Source organism: Gigantopelta aegis, chromosome 6, assembly GCF_016097555.1.
Source record: "Gigantopelta aegis isolate Gae_Host chromosome 6, Gae_host_genome, whole genome shotgun sequence".
Lineage (NCBI taxonomy): Eukaryota > Metazoa > Mollusca > Gastropoda > Neomphalida > Peltospiridae > Gigantopelta > Gigantopelta aegis.
In genome coordinates this window covers 20,463,486-20,484,779 of record NC_054704.1, presented here as the reverse complement: position 1 = coordinate 20,484,779, position 21,294 = coordinate 20,463,486, and the positions used below count along the sequence as shown (strand labels likewise).

Genomic DNA, 21,294 nt, shown 5'->3' with positions numbered 1-21,294 from the left:
ATTTAACATGTTTTGCCCAAAATGTGCAAGTACACTCGTGTGTATGTATATTACTATTATTGAACAGCTGAACTCAACAATTTTGTTAACTGTCGGTCCAAATAATGTTTTCAGCTAATTTGTATTTGTCACCATATTTACTATGTTCCTGTAGCTTCAGAATGCTGGGGGTGGGGGTGTCTAAACAACTAAGATTTCCTTTTAAATGAATAAATCCATTATAATTATACATTATAGCTGTATTTCAAATGAAATTTGAACTGAGCTAAATCCCACCCCTGATTTTTGTTGCTCCGACATTCATCTTCTATCGACAATGATGGGGGTTTTCTTGTTTTTTTCATATATAACAGTAAATAGAAATAACAAAGTATAAATAATCTTTTTAACAGTATAACATCGAATATTTGTATGTATAAATAGTTTTATTTACTTCCATCTTGGTTTAAATCTTTAACAATAAATATTCCAGGGCTAGCTCTGGGTGAACATAAAGTTTCGCCAAATTATCTATTAAACTTCGAAAATGGCAGAAAATCTGTTATTTTTTAATAAAATATAGGAAACTTATTTCGCCAATTTAAAATAAAATTTGCCAATTGTTTTTAAAATTCACAATTGGCGAATTTAGCGAGTGCCAGAGCTAGCTCTGTATTCAGTTTTGAAGACGTATTATTCTTCACATTGTTTTTTCAAGAATAATACACCAGTTGCCTTGGTCATAATAACTTTTAACAACCCTACATTCTTTTACTGCTGCACACAACCCTTCCAACTCTCCTTCCTTAAACACATGGTAAAATCTGTGAAATGTGGAACCGGACTTTGTATTGGAGTTGCTGTTTCCCTTGAGTTGCCATGGGACAAGCATGTCCTGTTGTTTGAATGGGGTTCTGTTCACATGCACTGGAAGCTTAGTACTGCAATTCTGTGCAGCATTGTTCATTTGAGATTCTGCAGCTTGTTTCTTTGATGTACCAGCATCTGCAGTGACATTTTCTGAAGAGATCTGATGGCAAGTTTTACTGGTGTCAGTAATACCGTGACTAGAAATGTTATGTGTAGAACATTTCTGGTTCTGATCTGACATGGACATTACAACTTCAGTAGCTGGCAAGCATTGCGTGTCCATTTTCTTTTCATCCATACCACATGGATTGTCATTTCTCAGATGACTAACTGAGTTACACATTTCAGCAGATGCATCATCTTGTGATCTGTCTGAATTCTGGCAAGTTGGCTGAGGATCTGAATTGGAAGCAGCTTGCATAGATGAGGCACAAGCTAGATTCTCATTGTTCTCATTCTCAGCCACTTCATGTAGATACTTCAGGTAGTTGATGCCACACTGTGTTACCTGAGGTCCACTTGCTGCCACAGGTGAAGGAATTGTTGCTGACTTACAATCTGCTACTGGTGCATTATCAGCACTTTCTACTGTTTCGGTATATACTTTTGCATTTGTAGCTTGAAGTGGAGTTGTCATAATATCTTGATGTTCACTGGGTTTGTTTTGGTTTTCATCACAGAATTCTTTATTTGGGTTATTAACTTGTTTCTGCACCTTGGAATCTTTGAGGTATTTGGATTTGACTTTGTCCTGCTTCTGTTCCATGGCCCACACATATATAAGTACCTGGCCACCATAACGAAGGATTCGAACAAGTTCTGAGATGGCTTTTCTTCTTCGTTCCTTAAATAAAAAGAATATATTCCATGTTAAATACATGGGGTGAATTTTAATATTTTTTTTAATTTGAATGGATAAAAAAAAAAGTTTTTTTTTGTTTAACAACACCACTGAAACACACTGATTTATTAATCATCAGCTATTGGATGTCAAACATTTGGTAATTTTGACATATAGTCTAAGAGAGCGAACCCGCTACATTTTTTCATTAGTAGCAAGAGATCTTTTATATGCAACAGACATGATAGCACATACCATGGCCTTTGATATACCAGTTGTAGTGCACATTGGCTGAAACGAGAAATAACCCAATGGGCCCACCAACAGGGATCGATCCCAAAATGATCACGCATCAAGTGAGCGCTTTACCACTTATCTACATCCCACCCCTTGAATGGATACAGGTAACAAGTAATAATCGGGGTCACATGTAACACTAATTCACTAAAATCTCACAACTTTGCTATCTCACAGTGCAATAAAAAAAAGACCAGCAAGGACAGATGGGATATACCAGTCGTGGTGCATTGGCTGGGATGAGAAATAGCCCAAGGGGCCCACTGCTGCTGCCGACATATATGTTACTCCTACCATATAGCAGCAAGGTATCTTTTATATGCACTTTCCCACTGACATGACAATAATGTGGCCCTCGAAAGAAGTGCTTTATTTAAAGGCGCAGACCCTAGTTTCAACCCGTAAAAATGGACACTAAGTTTAGTTAATCTACAAACCTGTACCACACTTGATTAAAGTTACAACAGAGTGAAACAAGAGTGTGAAGTTAAAACTGAAAAATATCCTTAAAAAAATAGATGAACTTTAATTGATAACCGCTACTTTCAGACACACATGCATTTTTAAAAATTTTAAAAATACATTTTGTGAATTCGGAAACAACAACATGACCTAGCAGAAACACTTCGGTTCTACGGAAATGGATAATCTAAACAAAAAAATATAAGTAATGTTTGATTTCAGTGATCATAAACAAATAGTTCTAATAGTGAAAAATATGCTGTAGTGTTTAAAAACTAGGGTCTATCCCTTTAACTAAGCACTCAACATTTTGATTTATGGTATACAGTGTTGGACATATGGTTAAGGACCACACAGATAATATTACCACTCCATGGGCTACTCTTCTATGTGCACAATCCAACACACGGCATAGTAAATACCATGACTTAATGTTATACCAGTTGGAATGAGAAATAGCCCAATGGTCCTACCAACATAAACAATGCAAAAATATTAATAAAATACCCTGCACATAAACAAAACAACATTTGTATCAGGGATATAATGGTTGCATTCACTATTATGCTAGCAATTAAAAAATAATTTGTAAATTGCTAATAATTAAAAATATTTTGTTAGTTCTGTTCAGTAACATGTTCTCACCCATCAAGCAATAAGTACAAGTAATGTTAACTGTTCTATTAAAAGAAGGAAGAAAGGAAATGTTTTATTTAATGATGCACTTAACACATTTTATTTATGGTTATATGTCGTCAGACATATGGTTAATGACCAACATAAACAATGCAAAAATAATAATAAAATACCCTGCACATAAACAACATTTGACCATCAGTGTTGTATCAGGGATATAATGGTTGCATTCACTATTATGCTAGCAATTAAAAAATAATTTGTAAATTGCTAATAATTAAAAATATTTTGTTAGTTCTGTTCAGTAACATGTTCTCACCCATCAAGCAATAAGTACAAGTAATGTTAACTGTTCTATTAAAAGAAGGAAGAAAGGAAATGTTTTATTTAATGATGCACTTAACACATTTTATTTATGGTTATATGTCGTCAGACATATGGTTAATGACCAACATAAACAATGCAAAAATAATAATAAAATACCCTGCACATAAACAACATTTGACCATCAGTGTTGTATCAGGGATATAATGATTGCATTCACTATTATGCTAGCAATTAAAAAATAATTTGTAAATTGCTAATAATTAAAAATATTTTGAAGGAAGAAAGGAAATGTTTTATTTAATGATGCACTCAACACATTTTATTTACGGTTATATGTCGTCAGACATATGGTTAATGACCACACAGATATTGAGAGAGGAAACCCGCTGTCACCACTTCATGGGCTACTCTTTTATATGCACAATCCCACAGACAGGGTAGTACATACCACAGCCTTTGATATACCAGTTGTGGTGCACTGGCTGGAACTGTTCTATTAAGAGAGACATATTAAAAATGATGATAGCACAAAGGAATTTGTCCTTTTAAAGGTTAAGCTTATAAAAATTATAAACTATGAGCTATATGTTTTATATTTATTCTCAGTAATGAGTAGAAAGTGTTGTTCTTACTTTTGCTTTCATAACCTTGTGCTGCAAAGTGTCTTACAAAATACCTATGCTAAACATTCCAAACTATCCAAAAATCTGATGACATTCTACGTTGTTTTCCATATATACACTATATATGATGAGGGAAATCACAGCTAAAAGCTGATGGTACATGGAAGATGTGTGGCATGGATAGTCACAAGATACCTGTTGCAGTTGGAGAGACAAGGACTGAGTGTAGAGGTGGACAGCGAAAGAAGTTGAAAGATAGCAGGAGATGCCAGATCGGGAAGAAATGAGATGGATGTCAAAGGAAAGAAAAGCAGTGGTACACAAAAAAAAAAAATAATAATAAAAGATGAGGGAAATCATAGCCTACAAATTACTATGCAAGAGTGTTAAGTTTTGGTCGTTTTTCCTTTTAACCTAAAAGCAATTTTAATACAGGATTTTCAATAATTTTTATAAAACTGAAATAGCCTTTATTGGCATTGATGTCAAACTTTTGTGAGAGAGATAATAAAAGCATTCAAGATAACTAAACCATACCTCAGTGGATAAGTGGTGTATTACAGCGATACAAAGACAGACATCAAATGTGTTGGATCTGATGGGCAGTGACATCACATCTCCTACAAACACTTGGAACTGACGCTCTTGACAGATTGATGACAAACTCGAACTTCGGTCAGATCCAATCTGGCAAAAAGGCACAAATAACATTGATCACTTTGTCATCTTAAGATTCATTCCTCTAAACACAACCAGCCATTTTAATAATTTAAAAAAAAAAAAAAAAAAAAAAAAATTATCAATTAATATCTTACATTTTCAATGCAATCAAAGTATGTGATATTTTTCAGATCACATACTTTAAGAATTTGATAACTTTGCAAATTAGATGTAAATTAGTCGAGGTCTCAGCACTAGGTTTATTGACATTTAAGCAAACATACTTGGGTGACGTATGCATTCATAGTCATCAAATAAAAACATTCCAATGGCAATTTGACACTGAAAGCTGTCCAGCATTCAGAAAACAAAAAACGTTAGGCATAACTTTATTTTGATGTAAGGACATTCAAAAATACACCGCGCCACATATTCTTACGTTATTTGAATGCTAGTATCTAGTAATGGCGGACTGGAATTAAAGTTGCGTGTACAGTTTACAAAAACACCTTGTATTAAGCTTGAGCTTATATGATAAAAAGATTATTACCCTCGTGTATTTCGGTATCGTCAGTATCATATATTAGGAATAAAAATAATGTATTATGCTCGACAGAGTCTTGCATAATACAATTTTTATTCCTAATATATGATATTGACGATACCGAAAAACACTCTGGTAATAACCTCTATTTAACAAAACCCTGTCAGTATATACAACATCAGTTATGGATACTGTAATGTCTACATCCTGAAATACTTGAGGAAATAATCTGAGCATTTTTGTTGAAAACATAATGCTCTTATATGTAGGGTATTTTAACTTATAAAAAAAACTAATATCTTACATTCTGCACTTTAAATTTATATAACATTTTAAAAAACAATTACAATATAATACAATACAAGACCTTTACAGAAAATAATTTTTTAACCATGTTATTGTGGTAAGTCAGGATGTTCTTTATCTTTGAAAGTAGCTAGGAAGCTGTTTGAAAAAAAATAGATTACTAATATTTGCTGTCGGAGCACAAAAAAGATATGGGGTGGTGGTGATAGAAGTAGCATCTAAAATCACCAGCTTCTGCCTACTAATGTATATCCTGTTAAGTGACAGGCCAGGCCCTTGGGCAACTTTTAGATCTACAACTACATTTAAAGATAATAAACAAAAGAAAATGCACTTTAAAATGGTTCATAATACATACTGCGAAAATAGATTTGTTGAGTCCGAGGTATTTTCCATTTCCACAACCAATGTCTGCCAGAAGGGACCCAGCCGGAACAGAAGTAACAAAGTCAGCCACCTTGGGCCAGGCCTTATAGCGTGTCCCACTGAAGTGATCAGCTATTTCATCATACACCTACAATACAGAAAATGAACATTTTTAATACAAGTATTGAAGGGAACTACACCTAAGGCCAGGACTTACAGCGTGTCCCACTGAAGTGATCAGTTATTTCATCATACACCTAAACACAGAAAATTAACATCAATCATATAAGTATTGAAATGAACTTTAGGCTTTATAGCATGTCCCATTAAAGTGATCAGCTATGTTATCAGGCACCTGCAATACAGAAAATTAACATATTTGATACAAGTATTGAAGTGATCGCCTGTATCATCATACACCTGTAATACAGAAAATAAACACCAATGAACTGCAATTGGTGCCACGCTTTATAGTGTGTCCCACTGAATTGACGGGCTATTTCTTCATATACCTACAACACATACAGTGATAAAAATTAACTGCATTTCAGTTCAAACATTTGTTTTTTGCCATCTAACAATAATCCGTTTTGGAACTGTCTATCAGGCTAGAGCCTTTCCAAACATTTTACAACCATACATTTATACATACATTATGAAAACATGGTAATTTAAGAAATAGGAGATTCTTAAAAGCGAAAAAAACAAGACTATTCTAAGAGTACTGTTAAGCAATACAAGTTTTTCTTATCTCCTAAATTCAAGCGCTAACTTAATCTGTAACAGTACATGATAAAGCTATTCAGAAAATTTCATCCCAGTATCTCATGGCATTCTAAAAAAAAACCCATCCGGAAAACTATATGTGAGACAGATGGACGGACGGACGGACGGACAGACAGACAGACAGACAGAGGAATAAAACCTATAGTCCCCTCTGGTTGGACTGGTGGGGAACTAATAAAGAGATGTAGAAAAGAGGAAATGCTTATCATAATTTATCAGTTTGAATTATTAACTGATGAACGGTTAATCTCTCAAAACATTTGTTATTTATAATGGGAAATTAAGGTTCAGATCTCCAAACAACAAGGTATTATTACAATAGTTTGAACTGAATTTTCAGTGGTGATACATCTACATATTAAAACGTGTGAATCTGCAGAAGATCTTGCAGAACTTTTATTACTCCAGAGAGCACTGGTAATGGGTAAAACAATTTTTAATATTTTCTCATTGTGACTATCTCTCTCACTGATGTAATGTACCACATTATTAGATGCTTTAACACTTATTAACCAATAACTTTGTTAAATATATTACAATGATATCGAAAACATGTAAAATTATATTTGCATTTATACATCTCTATTTCTAATGTTCAGTTTGTATAAAATATCCTCAAAACATTTAAGAAGTAATAACATATCCAAATCATCAGCCAATCAGATGTCACAAATATCAATAAATTACATCCAAATCCAAACTCAAAACTTTAAAAAAACATTCATCAAAATCATACAACACATGAAGATATGAGCCGATATTCACATACCAATTTACTATGGTTGGATATATGAACATAACTCAATGCATCATACGGATATTAAATTAGATTTTTTTTTAAAAGAGGGTAATGGAAATAATAAAAGGACACATCGATTAAGTAATATTACTGTTTTCCATGCTTTTATCCAATTAAGGTTCGAGCACACTTCATTGGACACTGATCTCAACTATGCTATTTGTCTTAGACAGAGTTAATGGGTAGTTGTTGGTGAAAAAGAATTCTGTGTAGTGGCCTTGCACCTCCCTACTGAGCTGTTAAATTAACTCTGGAATGGAGCCTGCACCAGGAAAAGAACCCAGTACCTACCATTATTAAGCCTGATGTATTCCACTGAGGCTGGTAACATGTAGTGCACAATGGAAGTCTTATCTTTAAAACCTGTAATTTGTCTACTGGTAATTGGTTACTGTTGGATTAAGACTTATGAAAGAAATTAAATGGGAATTAAAATGTCTACTTTAAGGCTAAACATAATCCTGTTGTCTGAATTAAATGCTACCGTGTTAACATACAAAGTACTTGCACTACTAAAAAAGATCCTAGCCATTATGCTAATTAACTAGTAAGTGTTAAAAGGTCTTAAGATTATGTAAACAAAAGGTGAGTTGATACAGGGGCTGTCGGCTGGATATATCCTTTCTGTTAATTAGATCATGGCTACTAACTAACGAGTGTTAAAGTGTAACTAATCAACAAGGTGACATTAGTTGTTTTTATTTGTGTCAACTGGTCGGTAGGAAGAGCATTATAAAAGTGATCTGAAAAAAGAGTAAAATCAGTTAGGAAAGTTGTTCGCTGATACAGAACAAGAATTTGTTGTAAGTATTTGCTCTTAGAAGTAATTTTCAGAAATGTCCAATATACTGAATATTGAATATCATAATAGGAAAATAATGAGGTTGTGGTGGTATTTCATAATTGGTAGTTTAATTTTAAGCGATATTAATATATATATATATTAGTATATTTTGTATTTAGTTTCTAGCATACACTTGATTTATTCTTAATATTTTCTGGGTGCTAGCTGGAAAGTATTCTAGCACCAGCAAATGCTGAGGATAACGAAAAGTAAAAACAATTAAATGCTAAGAATTAACTATTCCATGTGTTGGTTAATAATTTTAGTACCTGTAGTACCTGAGAAATATCTTGAAGGTGAATAAGAAACAGAAAGAGCTTGATTTATTCCTGGTATTTACTATGTGCTTGCCAAACTGAAAGCCAGCACTAGCAAATGCTAGGCATAATAACAAGTTATACAACAAAACGACAAATGACGAAACTGATTACTATTACTGAAAAGGATTTTGTTAGCACATAAATGTTAACAATTATAAATTAATTAATTAATAAAAAAAATTCAAGGGGAAGAGTGTCAAATAATTATTATGCAATGTTGTACAACTGGTACACATGTACATTGTTGTATGAATTTGATATGTAGATACACCCAAAAATGGACAGACAAAACAATGTTTCTGCCAGAAAGTATGGTGCTATGGAATTGAATGCAACCACAGTCAACAGGGAGTAAGGGGAGGAGGGGCCTCCCCAAGAAAGAAAATGGGTTAAGTTTAGAGTTAGGGTTAAGAAAATCATACAGTAATGATAACAGTAATTAATTTTGTCAAAGGGTTAACTTAAAAAAAAAGAAATCTGCCAAAATGTTTGGCACCATAACCATTTTACCCTCTGGCAGAAACTCTGACAAATAATATACATTTATATGACAAATTCTGCGGCATGATAAATCTGTAGTTATATTTTTTGCAGTCATAGTATCTGTCTTAATCTACTGATTACAAAAAGTTATTCATGGACAGGTTTTATCTTGGTAAAACTGCACTTACGGTATCAGATTTGTCACCCTCTTTGGTATTTGGTGAATATGGTTTTTTTCACTCTCAGGGAAATATTGATAAAACATGCTATAATTATTTCAATTACATCTTAATCATATAATTGAAATTAGATTCCTATTTTTCTTTCTTTTTCATTTCAGGATCAACAAGTACATTTACAGGACTTTTGAATTCCAAGATTGACAGTACAGTACTATCTAAGCGAATATATGTTTTCTGTTCTCCAGTGCAATAAATAATTTGTTTTAAATTTAAAAATTGATCAATGCTTTATTTTGTTGCATAACAAGTGCAGTGATGATGATAACAATAATTTTGTCCATGTTCATATCCAACTAAGGATCAAGCAAATCTATCCTGGGCAAACAGTTTGGCTGTTATATGGTATTTACCTAACTAAAGGCCGAGTCACAAGGATTACCGGTATGGGACTTGAATCAAACACTGTAAAAGGGTATAATAGTACATTCCTCCTTACACCATTTTGTTAATGTTATTTAAAAAGAAACAAAGATATATTTTATGATTTTAGATCAAAAGCTGTGCAAAGCCTTTTTTCTTTTCTTTTTTTCTTCTTTTTTTTTGGGGGGGGGGGCAGGTAGGGGAGGTAATTCTTACATCATGCATGCCTATTATAAGTATAACTTTTGGCTAAAGCAAAAAGTTCTATTAAATTGGGTTAGTGTCAGAAGAAAAACTATTACTGTGGTGCAGACTACTCTTTCTGATTAACAGTAAACAAGTGACTGTATTTTATTACAAACACAGCTCATAAGACAGACATATATTGAAACCTCTCAAAACCAGACCCTCTGTAAACTGGAATTCACTCAAAACCAGATGTGTTTCACAGCCCATTTTTAAATATCAGTATAGAACAGAATATCTCTAAACCAGATGCCTCTAAAAACCAGACGTTTTACTTGGTCCCTTGGGTGTCTGGTTTAGAGGGGTTTCACTGTATATACTAGTCATGGAACTTGCATCTATTACTGGCCTCAGTCAGCCATCAGCACTGGGTTCACATCCTGATACCAGCTCCCACCCAAAGTGAGTTCAATGATTCAGTGAGGAGGTGTAAAGCCACAACATTGACTTTTCTCTCACTAAACACTACCAACTAACAGTAACCCACTGTACTGGACAATCAGACCAGACAGGTGAGGTCTGCTTGAACCATCATGGATAAAAGTACAGAAATTAAGTTAAAATGGGAGCCGGACATAGCCCAGTGCGAGGTCGGTTTTGGATCAATCCCCGTCGGTGGGCCCTTAGTACTATTTCTCATTTCAGCCAGTGCACCACAAATAGTATATCAAAGGCTGTGGTACGTATTATCCTGTCTGTGAGATGGTGCATATAAAAGATCCCTTGCTACTAATGGAAAAATGTAGCAGCTTTTCTCTCTAAAGTCTAAGACTAAGTAAAATTATCAAATGTTTAACATCTAGTAGCCAATGTGCTCTAGTGGTGTTGTACAGGGGTCAAAGGCTGTGGTATCCCAAAAAATAAACAAGTTAAAATGAAATGAACAGTAATAATTGAAAGGGGCCAAATTTTCTGAAAGTGAAGCAAATCAAACAAATTTTAGTTTAACAACACCTCAGCACATTTTAAACTACACCCACAATTAGATCAACATTTGATTGAGAAAGAAAGACAAAAGTTAACCCAGTGCCACCAAATAATCTGCTGTTAATAAAAAAAATCAGTAAGGGATCTGTAATATGAACTTAGGTAACACGGGACATAACATGGCCTTTAAGGTAGCAGTCATGGAGCACCGATTGGAATGGTAAAAGAAAAAAAGAAAAAAGTCCTGAGACCCATTAACCTCAGACAAGTGTTCTACCATTTAGTTACATCCTGAATGTAACTGAATCAAGGGAAAAATAGTAATGTGTTCTATTGACACATTTTAAATTATGGTTAGAAGGTGTCTAACACAGTAATTGTGACACTGGGTCTGCAGAGGAAGGAAATGTTTTATTTAATGATGCACTCAACACATTTTATTTACGGTTATATGGCGTCGGACATATGGTTAAGGACTACACAGATATTGAGAGAGGAAACCTGCTGTCGCCACTTCATGGGCTACTCTTTTCGATTAGAAGCAAGGCATCTTTTATATGCACCATTCCACAGACAGGGTTGTACATACCACAGCCTTTGTTACACCAGTCGTGGAGGGGTCTGCAGAGAGAAAAACCCACCTGTTTCGACACCACAGGCTACTCCTTCCAGTTAGCATCAAGAGGTCTTTTTTTTTAACACTTTTCCACAGACAGGAAAGCACATACCACAACCTTTGATATACCAACTGTAAAGTACTGGTTGAGATTATTTAATTCAAAGAATGTTTTTTCTTACAGTTTCATACAACAAAAATCAACCAAAAAAACTACATCATAGTTGTCTAGCCAGTATCCCATGACTACAGTGATTTTGTTAACAGCTTCTTGAGATACATCAGAATCCAGCGGTACTAAACTTTTAGTAGTATTTTTATCTGTGGCATGGGAACATTTGGGTAACCTGACATGGTTTTAATTAGTTATATCAATCTCAGTTACTTTACAGTCACAAACAACACAGAAGGCTTTTATATCACTGCAATGCTAATTAACTGATTACGTCATAAAACAGTCCAAAAATATTTTACCACTGAAAAGAATAACTGCTAAACTGATAACATCTACATAAAATCCATGTTATATCACATCAATGATTTTTATGAGGTTTACTTTTGACCTTGTTATGTTACATTTGTATTCACTTAAGTTTTATTGTGGACCGTTTGACAATATAGGTGTTGGTTGAAACTGTTACTGAAGATGCATTGATCAGCAGAAAAAAATGCTGATGTGAATCGATATTACTTCAGTTTTTAAAGTCGATTTTGCTGAATGATGAATTGCGAGGGCTGCTTACAATAGGAAATACTTTTTAAACCTAATTAAATTTTCTTAATTTCAACTTATAAACAAGACTGATTCTCACATACATTGTGATTGTGTAGGTGTAATAATCCAAAGTTTTCATACTATAGTCTGTGCCATCCTCCTACAAAAATGTTTTTTTGGTAAATAATTTCATTTTTGGTTTCACATAAAAAGAAAAGTAAAAGTGTTTTGGAAACAACAAAAAATACTATTTTTGTGTCTAATTTAGAAAACAATTGGCTCAGAAATAAATAACTTGTAGTAATTTCCATAGTATGAAAAAAAGTGTTCCTCGTGGGACTAACTATAGATTTAAAGGGACTATGCTGAGTTTGTAGCCATTACAAGATGTTTCTGACTAACAGATTACACTGCAAATAAAACTACATATTAAATACATTTTCTTATATATCCTGTGTGTTTCCCGTCATGTTTGCAGTAGCCATTTTTCATTTCACTTTTTATAATATATTGGTTTTTTCGTACATACAAATTTATTAGGAGGTAAAATCTGGTTGGGGCTGATACAACTTCAGGATGAGAACAAACACTTTGTTTATACAGACACTGATATTCTAAACAAGAAAATGTATTTGCTAAGTAATTTTAGTCACGAAAAAGGCTGTTATGCTGACTCAGACTACAACTGCTAGCAGAAAGTTAGCAAACTCAACGGTTACATTATAATTTCCCTAACTCTCAACTTACAACAGGGGCACTCAGATTTACAGCTAATGGGTTATACGATGAGAATCGAGTTGTAAGTGCTTAGACTTGCAACTGGACAGTCATAGAAGTTATGAGAGAAGAAAGTTGTCCAACTTTCTGCTGGCAGTTGGTAGTCTGACCATAGCATCAGTTGGAAACATTTTACAATGGACTGTTCCTTTAATATATTACTAGACTAAGACTACAGTATTCCATGATGATGAGTGTTTCAACACAAACAAGCTTTAAGTTAATACAATATTTAAAGAAAAGTACAGTAAAACCTGTAAAAGTTACATTGATTAATTAACCATCGGCTAATAAATGTCAAACATTTCTTAATTCTGACTTGCAGTCATCAGAGAAAACCCGCTACATTTTTCCATTAGCAACAAGAAATCTTTTATATTTTAAAAGCCACTAATACCCCATTGATGTGCTGTAATCTAGAAATGGATTTAAATGGTAACTATTGACACAACCACTACTTAAAGCTCTTTGAACATTTGAAGTTAGTTGTTCATCAAATCAAGAAATAAACTGAAATGTAAGTGAATGTCAGTTTCCATATTTGAATCGCTTTGTGAACACAACTGTTAAATATGAATAAAACAGTTAACACATTCAATGTTTGCACAAGCCAGAATCCATTGAATGAATCACTGCCAGGTGCTTATTGTCCGAACCAAATTGTTAACAACTACAAACAATTACTCTCCTACCTTTAATTGCCGTTAGATTTCCCTCCAAAGTTTGTCCAGACACAAATCGCAAAAAAACCACTACAAATATACAGATTACACACACGAGACTGCAACGATGTCGCCGATATTGTCTTTGCTGAGATTGCATAGGGAAAAATACATGCAGTTTTCTGCCGTCTGCCATGTTGCTTGTTTATGGAATACTCTTCAAGAGGGGTGAAAGCCTCCAAAGTATGTGACACAATTAATATGAAATCGATGATCTCTAGTCGTTAAATTAATATAATAATAATAATAATAAAAAAATAATATGACGTCATCACGTTTGCTTTTATATCATAACATGTTATGACGTTGTTAGATTAAGTCCTATCCTTTCACCCCTCTTGAAGAATATTCCATAAAAAGTCAAAATGGCAGCTGATACAAAATTACATGCTTTTTTCCCTAAGCGCTCTCAGCGAAGTTGATATAAGTGACATGGTTATCATCTGGTATGTGGAATCTGTGTCATTGTAATGGGGGTTTTCAAGATTTATGTCTGGATAAACTTTGGAGGAAATCTAACGGCAATTAAAGGTAGGAGAGTAATTTTTCATAGTTGTTAACAATTTGGTTCGGACAATAGTTCAGCCACTCCCCAGAATGATACATCCTTCCTACTTCATTTTCAAGAACTCTGCCACTCCCATCTTGACTGATTTGACCAAGACAGAGGTTTATAGATACCGGTAATCACACTGGTAATGTTATACACTAATGAATCACAACTAAAATAGTGGTTAGGATAATACCAAGTGTTCACATTGGGGAGAATACAAGACTTCTAAATGATAAATGATGTATCCTTGTCTAGTCTGCTAATAGACTGTAGGGTCTCCACAAGTACTCAAGTACTTGGCACTCGAGTACCTGTGCAATGGAATTGATAGGATAGGATAGGATAGGATAGGATAGGATAGGATAGGATAGGATAGGATAGGATAGGATAGGATAGGATAGGATAGGATAGGATAGGATAGGATAAGATAGGATAACATATTCAGGGCTAGCTCTGGGTGATCAGAACATTTTGCCAAATTATTTCAAAAATGCAAAATCTAAACTATTTTTTTCACCAAATTAAAATAAGATGACTTATATTAAGAGATACTTGTCTTTAAAAGGTCAATTTCTAACAATATTTCTATCTTTTTATATATTAACAGATGGGATTAGTCAATAGGCATAGCATATATAAAGACCTTTCCCTGGATTAGTAATAACTGGTCAACATGGACATGTTGAAAAATATACAATATGTGCATTTAGTGTTGACAAAAGTAAAACTATAATTATATTTTTAACCTGTCAAAATATAAATATTTGTATATCAATTAGAACCTGAGAAACAAGACGAATAAAGGAGATCGTGAACTGTTTTATCTGTCAAAATGTTTGCTTTTTGTCATAAAATGTTGGATTGCTTTGAAAACTTCTGCAACATAATTTTTTTTACTGTACTGATAAACAAGGGTATATTACAGATAACTTGTACTGAAAAATATTTTTTAATGTGTTTACATAATAAAATTGTTGGTTTATTAGTGTAAACAGATGAGGTTACTTTTTGAATTTTAAGCAGTGTTGCCCATTCCCCACTGTACTGAATTTCCATGGCGATACTGGATTATGAAATACGAACATTATGTTGGTATTCTTTAATGAAACATAACCCTAAACCTAATATTTATAACATAAAAATTAAAATAATTTTGTTTATATATAAACATTTGTTATGGGAGAACATCTTGTCCATGTGACAGCACAAGAGTGTCTAATACTCGAATACAGACTATGACCACTAACTCGAATACAGACTATCACCGTGTCTACCCAAGTGAACAGTCTGGAAGCTGACCCTGTAACTGTCTTCAATCAAAGTCACCAACTGTTCAATTAACTACAACTGTTAACTGCAACAACACTAACAATGGGACAACAAAGTAACCATTTCAAACATGGCTACCTGCACTAATTAGGTCACAAGCTCACCTTTCCTGTCTAATTAGTTCAATGCCACAGTCTTAATTAGGCTTAGAAAACTGAAGGATTAGTTTCCCCATGAAGGATGACATTGATGTGTTTTAATTATTGTCACTTGTGGCTGTATCCAAGGAACACCAAGGGCAGGGGAATATAAGGGTGGTAGTCATTGGGAGATACAAGTCAAACCTCATACCTTCTGAGACATGGTAAATGGATATAGCTGACCAGGAAAACTTTAATATCATTACAAACTGTAAAATGGAAGTATCAGCATGAGAGAAATCACATACAACAAGACAAGGTGAGAAACCTGTGGGGTTATTAATATTTATATTTAAATATGTTGCATTCTTTATGTTACTAATGAAAATAACTTAAGATATTTTTTTTTTTTTATAAATAATAACTTACTGAAATAGCTATTTGTATTAGAAGCATTATTAACAAATACCTCAACATTATTTTAAATTATTTTTCTTCTAGTAACACAGTGATAAAATTATATATTATCGACAATGTTTATGTTTTTTCTCTGAGACACAGGTATGTCATTGGTGAAAGATCACTTAACCTTGCACCAAATGCATACCATGTATTTCAGTGAAACCTGTCAGCAAATAGTTTATTTTATAAATAATAAAACAATTAACAAAACAACAGCAAATGCCAATGAATATGAAAATAAGAAGATTCATTGTAAAAATCTTCTATTGTTCCTAGTATTAGTTGTGTGCTTGCTGGAAAAACAAAAGCTAGCACTAGCAAATGCTTGGGATAATGTAAGGTTATTAACTAATTCAAGACAAACTGACAATAACAAAAACTTGTAATATAATAAAACCCATACCGTATTATTTTTATTAGCTGTGTGCTTGTTAGAGAAAAATGTAGCACTATTAAATGCAGGTATTGATGCAAAGCTGGTATAAATTATTATATTTACAGTACTGGCAATTAAAAAAACTATGAATTCATGAAAAGACTACATAAAAATCCTTATATTGTTCTTAGTATCAGCTATGTGCTTGTCGGATAAAATAGCTAGCACTAGCAAATGTTGGGGATAATGTATGGTGATTATCAGCAAAAACAAACAAGTAATAACCTCATCTATAGTAACAGATTAGTAGTACCGTGAAAATTAATAAAAGAGTACCAGTGTATGTTATGCTAACAGGAAATTCTTATCTTGTTCCCAATATTAGCTGTGTGCTTGTCAGATAAAATAGCTAGCACTAGCAAATGCTGGGGATAATGTAAGGTGATTATCAGCAAAAACAAACAAGTAATAACCTCATCTATAGTAACAGATTAGGAAGGAAGGAAATGGTTTATTTAACGATGCACTCAACACATTTTATTTACGGTTATATGGCATCAGAAAACAACATTACTACCATAAATATAAAGAAAGAGTACCAGTGTATGTTATGCTAACATGAAATTCTTATCTTATTCCCAATATTAGCTGTGTGCTTGTTGAATAAAATAGCTAGCACTAGCAAATGCTGGGATAATGTAAGTTATTAACCAATACTGAAAATTTACTCATTAATAAATCAACTAATATATGTAATTAAGTTGTTATATAATGTATTCAAATCCTAATCTTGTCCCTGGTATTACCTGTGTGCATGTTGGATAAAATAGTTAGCACTAGTACATTGTGTTCAGTATCGCATCGTGATCTGCTACACAAGTTTCAGAGATCGCTACACAATTTTAAAACATAAAACAGTAATTGCTAATCAATTTTCAGTTGACCAGAAATATTGCTAATCAAGATTTTGAAAACAAAATCTTCCCTGCTAGCAAATGCTGGAGATAATGCAAGGCTTTTATCATAGATAACTAATAGTTCTCACCAACGAGTGTGTAAAAAATAGAATTATAATACAGTGTACCCAAATCCTCATCTTGTTCCTAGTTTTAACTATGTGCTTGTTGGATAGAGTAGCTAGCACTAGCAAATGCTAGGGATAATGTAAGGTTTTTATCAACAATTTAAAAAACTCCAATCCATCAACAACAAAAACAAAAGAGAATAATATTGAATATACTTTGTACCCAAATCTTCATCTATTCCTAGTATTATCTGTGTGCTTGTTAAATAAAATAGCTAGCACTAGCAAATGCTGGGGATAATGTAAGGCTATTTATTATCAATGGTAACAAATTAAAAAACACAAAAATGATTACACTTTATAGACATGTACTAAATCTTATCTTATTCCTAGTATTAACTGTGTGCTTGTTGGATAAAATAGCTAGCACTAGCAAATGCTGGGGATAATGTAAGATTATTATCATCAGTAAAAATAAGTCATCAATACTGACAAATTAATACACAAAAAGAATGATTACACATTATACACATTACTTAAAATTCCACTAGAGTACCAGTGTATGTTATGCTAACATGAAATTCTTATCTTATTCCCAATATTAGCTGTGTGCTTGTTAGATAAAGTAGCTAGCACTAGCAAATGCTAGGGATAATGTATGGTTTTTATCAACAATTTAAAAACTCCAATCCGTCCACATGCACAAAAAAAAGAAAAGAAGAATATTGAATATACACTGTACCCAAATACAAATCTTCATCTATTCCTTGTATTAACTGTGTGCTTGTTGGATAAAATAGCTAGCACTAGCAAATGCTGGGGATAATGTAAGGTTATTATCAATAGTAACAAATTAATAAACACAAAAATGATTACACATTATACACATGTACTAAATCTTATCTTATTCCTAGTATTAACTGTGTGCTTGTTGGATACAATAGCTAGCACTAGCAAATGCTGGGGATAATGTAAGGTTATTATCAATAGTAACAAATTAATAAACACAAAAATGATTACACATTATACACATGTACTAAATCTTATCTTATTCCTAGTATTAACTGTGTGCTTGCTGGATAAAATAGCTAGCACTAGCAAATGCTGGGGATAATGTAAGGTTATTATCAATAGTAACAAATTAATAAACACAAAAATGATTACATTTTATAGACATGTACTAAATCTTATCTTATTCCTAGTATTAACTTTGTGCTTGTTGGATACAATAGCTAGCACTAGCAAATGCTGGGGATAATGTAAGGTTATTATCAATAGTAACAAATTAATAAACACAAAAATTATTACACATTATACACATGTACTAAATCTTATCTTATTCCTAGTATTAACTGTGTGCTTGTTGGATAAAATAGCTAGCACTAGCAAATGCTGGGGATAATGTAAGGTTATTATCAATAGTAACAAATTAATAAACACAAAAATTATTACACTTTATAGACATGTACTAAATCTTATCTTATTCCTAGTATTAACTGTGTGCTTGCTGGATAAAATAGCTAGCACTAGAAAATGCTGGGGATAATGTAAGGTTATTATCAATAGTAACAAATTAATAAACACAAAAATGATTACACTTTATAGACATGTACTAAATCTTATCTTATTCCTAGTATTAACTGTGTGCTTGTTGGATAAAATAGCTAGCACTAGCAAATGCTGGGGATAATGTAAGGTTATTATCAATAGTAACAAATTAATAAACACAAAAATTATTACACTTTACAGACATGTACTAAATCTTATCTTATTCCTAGTATTAACTGTGTGCTTGCTGGATAAAATAGCTAGCACTAAAAAATGCTGGGGATAATGTAAGGTTATTATCAATAGTAACAAATTAATAAACACAAAAATGATTACACTTTATAGACATGTACTAAATCTTATCTTATTCCTAGTATTAACTGTGTGCTTGCTGGATAAAATAGCTAGCACTAGAAAATGCTGGGGATAATGTAAGGTTATTATCAATAGTAACAAATTAATAAACACAAAAATTATTACATTTTATAGACATGTACTAAACCTTATCTTATTCCTAGTATCAACTGTGTGCTTGTTGGATAAAATAGCTAGCACTAGAAAATGCTGGGGATAATGTAAGGTTATTATCAATAGTAACAAATTAATAAACACAAAAATGATTACATTTTATAGACATGTACTAAACCTTATCTTATTCCTAGAATTAACTGTGTGCTTGTTGGATAAAATAGCTAGCACTAGAAAATGCTGGGGATAATGTAAGGTTATTATCAATAGTAACAAATTAATAAACACAAAAATTATTACACATTATACACATGTACTAAATCTTATCTTATTCCTAGTATTAACTGTGTGCTTGTTGGATAAAATAGCTAGCACTAGAAAATGCTGGGGATAATGTAAGTTATACTGACAAATTAATACACAAACAAGAATCCTTCAGAATTAATTGTCTTACCTACCACTAGTGCAACAATAAACCAACTTCTTTTACCTGGGACTTATAGTTTGTGAGAAACTGCTCTAAATGCAAAACTTTAACATTAAACTTTAAAGAAAAAGTTGACACTGTTGATGCCACCACAGCCATCAGAAAAGTAATATCTATATCTTGCCTTTTGACCAAAATAACAACACACATCATACACATGTACTAAATCTTATCTTGTTCCTAGTATTAACTGTGTGCTTGTTGGATAAAATAGCTAGCACTAGAAAATGCTGGGGATAATGTAAGGTTATTATCAATAGTAACAAATTAATAAACACAAAAATGATTACATTTTATAGACATGTACTAAATCTTATCTTATTCCTAGTATTAACTGTATGCTTGTTGGATAAAATAGCTAGCACTAGAAAATGCTGGGGATAATATAAGTTATCATTATCACTAAATGCTAGAGGAAATGCAAGGTTTTTATCATTATTAATTTCCAAACAATCAAATCTGCAACTGAATAACTGTATCCAAATCTTTATCCTTTTTTTTTACATTAACAATTTACTTATTGGATAAAATAACTAACATCAGCAAATGCTGAAGAATGTAAGGCTATTAGCTGTATTACTAACAAATCAATTAATACGAATTAAACAAAATGAAATACAAGATTCACCAAAATCCTTATAATGTTCCAAGCATTAGCTAGGTGCTTGCGAATAACAATACTAGCACTAGCAAATGCTGGGGATATTGTAAGGTTATTATCAACAGTAATGAAAAGACAATTCAGTCCACCAGTAAATTAAAATTAAAAACAAAATTCACCAAAATCCTTATAATGTTCCAAGTATTAGCCGTGTGCTTGTTGAATAAAAATACTAGCACTAGCAAATGCTGGGGATATTGCAAGGTTATAGGCAACAGTAATTAATTTTTTTTTATTAAATCTACTTAAAAACAATAATGAAGTAAACATTTTTCACAAATCCTCATCTTGTTCCTAGTATTAGCTGTGTGCTTGTTGGATTACAATACTAGCACTAGCAAATGCTGGGGATAATGTAAGGTTATGGGTCACAATAATTAAAAAAATATATACATTTACTTTCAAAATAATAAAGTAAAATATTATGCACAAATCCTTATCTTGTTCCTATTATTAGCTGTGTGCTTGCTGGGGATAATGTAAGGTTATTAACAGTGATGAGAAGAAGAAAAAATCAGTCAGCTGAAATAATTATAACTAAAGGCAAAAAGTATTTGC

The 21,294-nt window shown here is 32.7% G+C and overlaps 1 protein-coding gene across 1 annotated transcript in view; it reads right to left on the bottom strand.

The window, feature by feature from the left end:
• Positions 1-527: 527 nt before the first annotated feature.
• Positions 528-21,294, bottom strand: part of LOC121376359 (alkylated DNA repair protein alkB homolog 8-like) — a 37,026-nt gene continuing 16,259 nt past the window's right edge. The window contains exons 9-11 of the mRNA XM_041504208.1: positions 5,904-6,059; positions 4,573-4,722; positions 528-1,693 (exon numbers count right to left, since the gene is read on the bottom strand). Coding sequence (XP_041360142.1) covers positions 680-1,693; positions 4,573-4,722; positions 5,904-6,059 — 1,320 coding nt within the window. The 3' untranslated portion in view covers positions 528-679. The remainder of the gene's footprint in view (positions 1,694-4,572; positions 4,723-5,903; positions 6,060-21,294) is intronic.